We start from the raw sequence: 10,132 nt of genomic DNA on the forward strand, positions 1-10,132 counted from the left end.
TTTAACTAATTACTATCAAAATTTCACAATTAAAAGTTATATTACTGAAGAAGTTAAGTTTTGCTTATAAGTTTGTTAATCCATGCTATAGTGACGCACCGTGTCATTTAGTCGCTGTGTCAAAGTGACGTATCGTGTCATTTTGTCGCTGTGCCAAAGTGACGCACCGTGTCATTTTGTCGCTGTTCCAAAGTGACCCTCCGTGCCAAAGTGACGCACCATGTCGTTTTGTCGCTGTGCCAAAGTGACCCTCTGTGCCAAAGTGACACACCGTGTCATTTTGTCGCTGTGCCAAAATGACGCACCGTGCCTAAGTGACGCACCGTGTCACTTTGTCGCTGTGCCATTCTGACGCACCGTGTCATTTAGTCTCCGTACTCACTCAGAGGTAATAATAGAAAATTTACATGCAAATATCATTTCAACTATGTTGGTTGGCACAAATCTTTTTTCTATCGTTCGGTAAAAATGTGGAACAAACTTCCAAATGAACTAGTATCGTGCAAAAATCTTAAACATTTTCGATTAAACTTAAAAAGATTTGATTTAAATAAAATATTTACCAGTAAAATTTATAAGTGATTAGTTTTGTTCATCTCTTTAGCCATTGATTTGGTGTGTGGTATGTAGTTTATTGGTAGTTTAATCTGTAGGCTACACCTTCCCCTTATAGATTTTAGGTACTCTTCAACTTTGATTTTTGGAAGGGCTGTTGTTAATGTGCTTTGGGCTTTAGATTTTGAAATTATTGGATATTCAGTTGATTCCTAAGCTAGATTTGTGAACTGTTGCTGCCAAATTTTTGAAGTGATTTTTGACTGAATTTGCTGTCATAACGAGTGGCAAATAGTAGCTGAGATGAATGTTCTGCAAGATGAAGACAGCTTCTGAAGATTTGACAGAAATGCTTGTTACAGGGATTTGTTGCTTTGGAACGTATAATTGGAGATTGGTGACTTCGGAATTGTTGAATATTTGGTTGTGAAAGTTTTAGTTTATTTAGTTTCTGCCTTTTATAAGTTTTATGTTTATGTTTATTTAATCACTGTAATTTGTTTTTTCTTTTTATGTTAGTGTCTTTCAGTTTAAGTGGCTTAGGTTTTAATGCTTAGGTCCTTCGTTGGACAATAAACTTAATAATAATAATAATAATAATAATAATAATAATAATAATAATAATAATAATAATAATAATAATAATAATAATAATAATAACTACTTTTAACACGATGTTAACAAATTTTAAGTTATGTATAATTTGAAATATTTTAGTACAATAACTTTTATGTTCATTACATATATTTTTTCAATTTTTCTAAGCACATTTTTTTTAATAACTCAATTCAAAATAAAAACAATGAACTAAAAATGAAATGCAACCATTATGTTATAAAACAAGTCTTAACACACATTAAATGTCTGTCAGCTTCAAAATCTAAGCGATTCTGATTGAACATCTTATTTATTTTATTTTATTTAAGTTTTAATGTATACTTTTTACTAGTTAATTATTGTATGTTTGGGTAAGGTGGTCTAGGGGTAAAAAATAAGGTAAAATGGGGTTTGTATTATTCTTAATATATTACTGTGTTAATTTTTTACCTTATTTAAATATTATTATGAATGAAAAAAACCTAAAACTTTTTTACTGCAGGCAACCCATTACATGTTAAAAAACTTGTTTCAAACAAAAAATATTTCTTATTGGTAAATACCCTATGTTGAAAATAGCTTACTATATAATTGCATTCTATGGAAACTATCAAATAAATTGTTTAAAACCAATAATTGGTTTCTCTTTACCTTGTGTAACCAAACCTACATTAATTAAAAATCATTTCAATTAATTATATCCAAAAATTAATACTTTTTATACATTTTGAATCAAAGCTTAAGTCACAATGGAAGCTTTAAAAATGTCAAAAATTTTTTTTTGGCAAGAACTATACTTATATGTATATTGAATTTTTTTGTAATAAAACATGTGTATCTAAAACGTATAAGAAATTTGTAACAATAAAATATTACACTTAAGATTAATATGTTTTATCCAAATTCAAAAACCTACAGAATGACTTCTAATAATGAAAGTCAACAAAGTAACCTACAAGAAGAACCCTGCTGTGATGATCAGTCACCACAAGTCCAACAAAATATACAAATAAAAAACTCAGGACTTCATCAGTTGAATTTCGACCCAAACAAACCACTACAGTACCAGAACAAAAGTGAAAACAGAGAAAATGCTATAGTCTCTGCATTTTCAAGTTTTAAAAGAAAGCTTAGAAGTCTAGCTGGAAAAAATGAGGAAGAGAATTTAGCAGGTTGTAGTACTTTATTTTAACTTAAATTTTCGGATGATATGCTTTTAGGCTTAGATTACAAAATAAAGTTGTATATTTTAAGTTTATAAATCAAAATGTGTAAACGCTTTACACAATTTCATATAATTATGACTTATAAACTTACATATAACTTAAAAAAAGCTTTTGTTTGAAAATTCAAAAAAAAAAGTATATTTTGTGATTTTTTGAATAAAAGTTTTTAATTTAATTAAAAAAAAAAGTTATAACTGAATAAAATAAATTATATAATTTTGACTTCAAAAAAAAGTGTTGTCTTGTTCAATTTTTTAAGGAAAATCAAACTAAAACAGTAAGAGTTGAATGCATAAATAATATAATGTGTTTTTCAAGCCTTACTTGTAAGTTCACATTTATAAACATGCTACTGTATTTTTTATATTTTTTAATGTTTTTTGACTTTATTAGTTCTTTGATTTTTAAATTCTTAACTAATTTTTTTATACTTAACTAAAAACATATTTTATGTAGAATTATTAAATAGTTTGATTTAATAAACTAACAATGTTTAAAAAAACATATTATTCCAAAGAAGGTTTTCCCAAGGTTTGAAATATAGCCTCTTTGTGGGAGTAGATTTTTAAGGTGATGAAAAAGTAAACAGGTAATTTACTACTTAAGGGGCGATATCTTTTAAAGAGGGCAATTTTTTTATAATTACGAAGGAGTAACGATGAAAATCAGTTTAGGAAACCCTGTTTTAAACTTGCCACTTTTATGACAGGTTATACTAATCTAAAGGCAATGACCAAACATTTATGGTTACTGTGTGTAATATTTTATTAATAGTTATTACATGTGAGTTTTGTATAGGTTTATATTATTTATTTATCTTTTAGAGTATATTTGTTATATTTAGCAAAACTATATTATTTGTATTAAGTTGACACTAAACAGTAATTTATATTCTAAGTAACATTATGCATTAAAATTTTCAACAGATGAGTTATCAGCATTGTATCTTGAAGAAGATTTAGAAGAAGAAAAGAAACCTTCCTTATGCTCACTTCCTTTTTACTGCAAGGTTTACATCTTGTCAATGCTAGAAACAAACGACATATGCTGTCTGTCGCAGGCCAGTTGGCACTGGAATGAAATTTGTAGTGACACTTTTGTTTGGAGAGAACTTCTGTGCAGAGATGCGGTGAAGTGGAGTTCAGTGTGCCACAAAAGCTACCCTTTGCTGAAAGATGACACAATTTTTGAGATGAGTAATAACCAATCTGTTTCTAAAGGTAATAATCTTTGTTGCTTTATATTAAAAACAGTTAGATTGTTTTACTTTTTTTAAACTGTTCTGTTTAAGCGTGGTCTTAGTATTAAAATACTACCTATTTTTTTAAGTTCATAAAAATATGTTAAAACATATATATATATATATATATATATAAACATTCAAGTACATTTTGTTGAAAATAATTAGATGTATTCCTTTTAAAGTATAATTTTTGAGTAATTTTCGTTTTTTAAACAACCAGTTATAGCAAAGCTTAATACTTTAACATTTCTACTTTTTATATTTTTATATATACACAGTGTTTATTTTTTAAATTTTTCAGTGCTTCCACACAATAAGATTTTAATGGAGCTAAGTAATTTTAAAACAAAGTTGTTTTTGTTTGTACATGATATAAAAATAATATTAATTTTAAATTACGTTAGTAAAGCAAACAAAACTTTATTTATAAAAACTGAAAAGTGCTTTTTTTGTTTAAATTAAATTTGTTTTATTCTTAACATTTTTTAAATTTCAAGAGAATTTTGTTAATTTAACCAAAGTCTACTTTTTTGCCGTGCAACAGGCTATGTACCAATAAACACAATGGCATTTGAAGAAAGAGTGAGGTGTAGAGAAATTGGATTCAATTACAAGCAGTTGTATTTAACATGCGCACAACATCGCTTTAAGCACAACAAGGAAGTGAAAACATCACAATTTCCATCAACTTCTGCTTCTCACTACTCTATACCTAGGTTTAAATTTTAGAATAAATATTTATCAAGTATTTGAACATAAACAATTTTGTAAAATAATATTTAAGTCTAACACCTTTGTATGATGATTGCCTTAAATACAAATAAAGAATTTAAAAGAATTTCAAATGTTAACTAGTTGTTTTGTTATAGTTATAATTGTAGAAAAGTAAATTAATCTTTTGTTTCATATATTTAAGCATTATTTTTCTAAATAAAATTTTATTGACGAGAATAAATAAACATCTAAAATTAATTAGAATTAGATCAATACTAGCATAATATCTAAGAAGTTTGTTAGTATTTTTTATAACATTGGTAAAACAAAAACATAGTTATTGTGTTTTGTAAAGTTTTCATGTACTATTTTTTGTGTTAATATATTTTACACATTTTTATTTTCATTTTTTTAGCATTACATGGATTTTTAGCAATAGAATAGAAACATAGAATTTTTTTTAAGTAATGAAAAAACCAAGATATTCCAGTTTCAAAATATTTTCATATACAACAAACTTAAGGCCATAGGGGGGGGGGGGGGGGGGGGGGGTCCAACATTTTTTTTTACAAAAATTAACATTGCTTTTATATGAAAGTTTTAAGTACAAACTACAAGCCAGTTTTTACAGAATTCAAAAATATCATTTAACTTTTGAGATATTTAATTTCTTGTAAAATTTTTCCAATATAAACGTATGGACCGCAAATTTTTCGAGGTCAATTTTCTCGGAAATTTTAAAATTCACTAAAAATCTATCTCCTCCTTCATTTTTCAAGCAATCTTCTTCAAATTTTCAGGAAACGTTCCTTATAATACAAAGAAAAAACGTTACTTTAGAATTTTAATAATTTAAAAAATTAAAAAAAAAAGTGTTTTTTTTTTAATAAAAATATATTTTTACAAATTTTTTTTTTAATTCCAAAGTAACGTTTTTTTGTTATTGTATAAAGATTAGACTGTGAAAGTTTGAAGAAGATTGCTTGAAAAATGTAGGAGGAGATAGATTTTAAATGAAATAGTCTTTTTTCGCTGTTTTAGTTTTCCCTTCCTATAGGGAATCTATTATGCAGCCCGACTTTGACTGGTCATATCTCAAAAAATAATTTGAATTTTTTAAAACAATAAAAAGCATTTTGAAGCTTAGAAAAAACTCTATAAAATAAGATCAACTTGTAAAAAACATGGTCTACTCCCCTATGGCCTTAATTATTTTACTTTTCTTTGTTATTTTTTTTCAGTTGAGTAAATGTATATTTCCATTATAACTTGCATGACATTTTTATTTGATGCGTTAGTTTAATCATAGTTTACATTACTATTTATAGTTCTACTGACCAAATTTTTTAAAAATAAGTTCAGGCTTTTTTCATAATACTTTTACTGTTGAAATAGTTGTTTTGTTTTGGTCTACTCAATTGACTTTAAGTTTCATTTTGAAGTATTGCTTAAGTTATTTCTTGTAGCAACTTAATTAAGTAAGACTTTTTACTTTATTCATTACTTAATGTAAACATAAAAAATCAGAAGATGGTTTAAAAAGTCTACAAGTTTATTGCATACTTTAGTTCAAATCGATTTCGGACAACAGTCCTTCTTCAGTTAACTTTAAACTAACAGAACTAAAACACGGTCATGCAACTAAGTAAATAAAAATTAAAAAGTATGTCATGACGAAGTAATTCAAAACTGTGTATATAAACCAAATTTTTAAAAGCTTGAAGATTTTTTACTTAATTATGATATTTTTGTATGTAAAAGTAATCCAAATGAAATGAATATAAAAACAAACACTTTACCGATATAAACTTTAAATTAAAAACTATCTTCGTAAGGAACTGTTTGATGTAAGTTATTGTTAATAAATAGTTATTGCTATTGGTGAAATAAAAATAAAACTTTTCACAAAAAATACTTTAAGTAATTACAAAAACCTATATTAATAAGAAACTGTATCTTACAAACTTCTTATCTTAAAGTCATAGTATTATTGATGAAAAAAAATAACTATTTTGAAACAAAACCTAAGTAAAAAAAATAATAATAAAATTAAATAAAGAATTAAACTAAATTGTTTTAACAGCAAATTATTTTTCCTAATATATTGTTTTTAAAGTTAACATTTTATCAAATAAACAAACGGTTAAAAACTATTCTGAAACAAAAATTATTCTTAGTAAAACTATCCTATTAAAAATCGGTTGTTTTAAAAACTTGGTTTTATACACACATTTAAGTTACTACGTCATAATATATTTTTAAATTTTTGTTTACTTAGTTGCATGAATGTGTTTTAGTTCTGTTAGTTTAAAGTTCACTGAAGAAGGACTGTTGTCCGAAATCGATTTGAACTGAAGTATGCAACAAACTTGTAGATTTTTTAAACCATCTTCTGGTTTTTTATAACTACTGATGCAGAAAAAAAAACACAAGTAAAAACAATTGACTGTGTCCTGGACCGATTTGAGAGTTATATATAAATGTTTTCTATTAATGTAAACATTTAATACATTTATTAAAGTTTTTGAAAGTAAAAGTATGTTTTAAAATAATATTAAATAACTTTAGAAAGACTTATGCTTAAAACTTTAGGTCTTTAATGTAAAATTGTTAATATATTGATGTATACCTTGATAGCTTAGGATTTTTATGATCTTTTAAATTTTAATTAATCTATAACTTATCAAGAAAGTTTGAATAATTTAGTGTTTAAACTTTTAAGTTTATGTTTTATGATATAAATACATATAAACTGTTTGAACAAAATAAACTTTGAAAGAAACTAATCTAGTTTATAAACTATGTATACTTATTATATTAGGTACTCAAAAAAAAAAAAAAACTGTATTAAAAAAAGTTCTTTAAATGTAATTATGCTTTAAAACATATATGTCAGCATTTATAAATTGAAGTCTACAGTCATTTTTAAAGTTTTTATAATACTAATAAGCTAGAGTATTTTTGAAAAAAAAAAGTACATAATGCTATAAAACTTTTTACAAAAATGTTCTTCTTAAACAAGTTGTATGTCTTTGATAAACTACTTGCTTTAAAAAATATTGAAACCACCAGATCTATTAGTTATCACTTAAAGTGTATATTTTATTTATGATATACTTTAGGATACAAGTATTTTAAATTTAAATGACTGTGGATTAAGTTTGAAGCTGTTCATTTAGCCTGACACAAAACTCCGGTTTAAATTGCTTTTTTATGTAAAACTTATACTGTAATGAAACTTTCAATCATATTATTCAGGCTTCTGCGGAGCGTGTGGGCCACCTTCATCGGTTGCGGCCAGGTCATAATGCTCGGACCGGGCATGGAGTCTAGGAACACGTCCAAGCTTTTCATCTGCCTCCTTAGGTCGCGCCCCGACCTCTTCGTCATCAAGGGCCTTCTTCCCGGCGGTCAGGAAGGCATCGGGTCGGGAGTGGAGCTGGAATTCAGAGGAGAGAGGAGATTCAACCTCATCGCCCTGTACTCGAACAACCGTCAGGCTAGGAGGGACCAGGTCGGGTTATCGAGGTTGCTGAACAGCAGGATACTGGATGTGAGGCTTCCGAACTCTGAGGGATCGGCGACCACGCTGTTCCAGGACGCCTTTGACAACTTCGTCTGCATCGAGCACAGTTTCGTGCTTTCGAGCGCGGTGAAAAATTTCCTCAACAGCGGGCAAGTCGGCAGGAGGTGCCTGGTGTACGCCGTCGACGCTTCCAAAGAAGGACAGAATGTCGTCGACATTTCAACCAATCGGCTTGAACTAAAGACATTTTTGGACGGGTTACAAGGTTTTTTTACAAGGCTGTTTGAGAAATGTAAACGCAAAAATACTTTTAATAAGTACTTCCTAATATTAAAAAGGTATTTAACTTCAAAGGTAATTTAGTCAGAGTTTGTTTTATTTAAAAGATACTTCAGTTGATAATATTCAAGTTTACTTATTGTATTTAAAGTTATTGATACTGGTGTTTGAACTTTGTTTTCGATTTTAAAGTGTTTTTTCTTTAAAAGTTTGCTTTTAATTTTTAGTTAAGTTATGCTCCAGTAGCTTCATTTGGAACATCTGTTAATTAAGACCTGTTTAAAATAACAGTTTTTGCATTTGCAGAAACGGAGTTATTGAGAACACCTCTGTTAGTAATCTGCTGTTACTCATCACTCAGCAAGGGTAAAATACCCTGTTGTGAAATTGCCAGCTACCTCGACCTCGCTTCCATAACAGGTCGACCCTGGCTCGTGCGAGATGTCAATGTTGACAGCCTGGATGGTCTTGAAAGTGGTCTATCTTGGCTGTTCGAACAATAAATTGATTTTTTAAAACTTAATAATTATAAATGTATTTTTTACTTTTAACTAATTACTTTCTTTTATGAGAGAAAATATAAATCATACTCTTAAGCCCTATATTTGCATATAACAAAGTGTTATAAGAAACAATAATTTATTTTGTCCTTAAATATAATTTTAATCATGTTTTTTCTAAGCACTTAAATTGCTTCAGTAATTAAATTATTCAAAAAATTTTTCAGACAAAAAAAGTTAATAAAAAGTTTTTAGGTAATAAACTAGTTTTAATGCTTAGTTGTTTTTAGATCAGTAACTAATTTTCAACTAAATTAAAAAAAAAAAAATAATACTTTTGTACATTTTTTAAACTAACAAATGTTAAGCTCAGTAATAGTTTCTATTTATTTTATGTTATAGTGGTTTTAAACAAACTTTTTTCTGAAATGTAGTATCGTAAAGCTTAATGTAAATGTATAGAAGACTTATAAATTCAATAAAACTTAATATATGCTCGAAATATATTTAGTTTTATTGAAATTGTGTGTCTTGTATATCTTATTGTATAATTACTGGTCACTTATGTTACTTAGATTTAAAAATAAAATCAATTTAAATTTTTAAATAATAGTTGTTTATTACCTTTTCTAATTATAAGTATTTTGTATCTTACTTCTCCTATATTTTTAATGCTTTTTATTCATTGTGAGAATTTATAAGTGTTTGAATAATTTAGATTTGTTTTATGGAGGCTTTCATTTTAAAAAACTTCAGTATACCTTAAGTTATGTATTTTAATAAATATTTGTTTTAAGAAGTAGTAAATTTTTAATATAATAGTCCAATAATTGTTTTCTATAATACATTTTTTCTGTGTTTAATATTTACTAATCTAATAAAAGCATATTACTATTTTTTTCCAAAATCAAAAACTTACTAATTAATATTTTTATTTTTACCAGGTAATTATTTAAAAATTTTGTATAATTTTTTGAAAAAATAAGATTTTATTGCCTAATAGTTTAGTCTTTTATGTATATTGATTTCATTCTACTTGTTTTTACAATGTTGTTACTATAATGTTTTATCTATGCATTCGTGTTTATATTTCTTAAAATACCCGACTGAACTAAATTACTTCTATTTGATGTGTACCTTTGAAATATAGTTGATAACTTGTACTTTACTACTTATCATATTTTCTTAATACACAACTATTATAATGACATTGTTTAAAATTTTGTTAGGTATAAGTTTTAGAATTGAATTTAGATTAATAACATAGCTGGTTAAAACTTAAAACTTTTTAAATAGTATTATCTCAAAAATTCTTTTGTAAATTAGTTTCTTAAACTAAATAGTATTTAGTTGGTGAACACAGGAATTTAATAGAATAATAACAAAGTACTTCTAACGTTCATGTTAAAGAACAAAAGTGTAATTATTTTTAACTTTTATAATATCAAAACAAAATTAAAACGATATAAAACTTTCACAAACTATTATAAGC

General features: G+C 26.5%; 1 protein-coding gene across 1 annotated transcript; it reads left to right on the top strand.

Moving 5' to 3' along the window:
* The first annotated feature begins 2,071 nt into the window (after window positions 1–2,071).
* LOC145842963 (F-box only protein 4-like) lies at window positions 2,072–8,733 on the top strand. The gene is made up of 5 exons (XM_082950436.1): window positions 2,072–2,324; window positions 3,305–3,598; window positions 4,166–4,337; window positions 7,594–8,126; window positions 8,447–8,733. The coding sequence occupies exons 1-5, from the start codon at window positions 2,072–2,074 to the stop codon at window positions 8,641–8,643; spliced, it is 1,449 nt and encodes a 482-aa protein (XP_082806562.1). The 3' UTR covers window positions 8,644–8,733.
* Window positions 8,734–10,132: the final 1,399 nt, after the last annotated feature.

Source organism: Thalia democratica, chromosome 8, assembly GCF_965202585.1.
Source record: "Thalia democratica chromosome 8, ktThaDemo2.hap1.1, whole genome shotgun sequence".
In the NCBI taxonomy this organism is placed as follows: Eukaryota; Metazoa; Chordata; class Thaliacea; order Salpida; family Salpidae; genus Thalia; species Thalia democratica.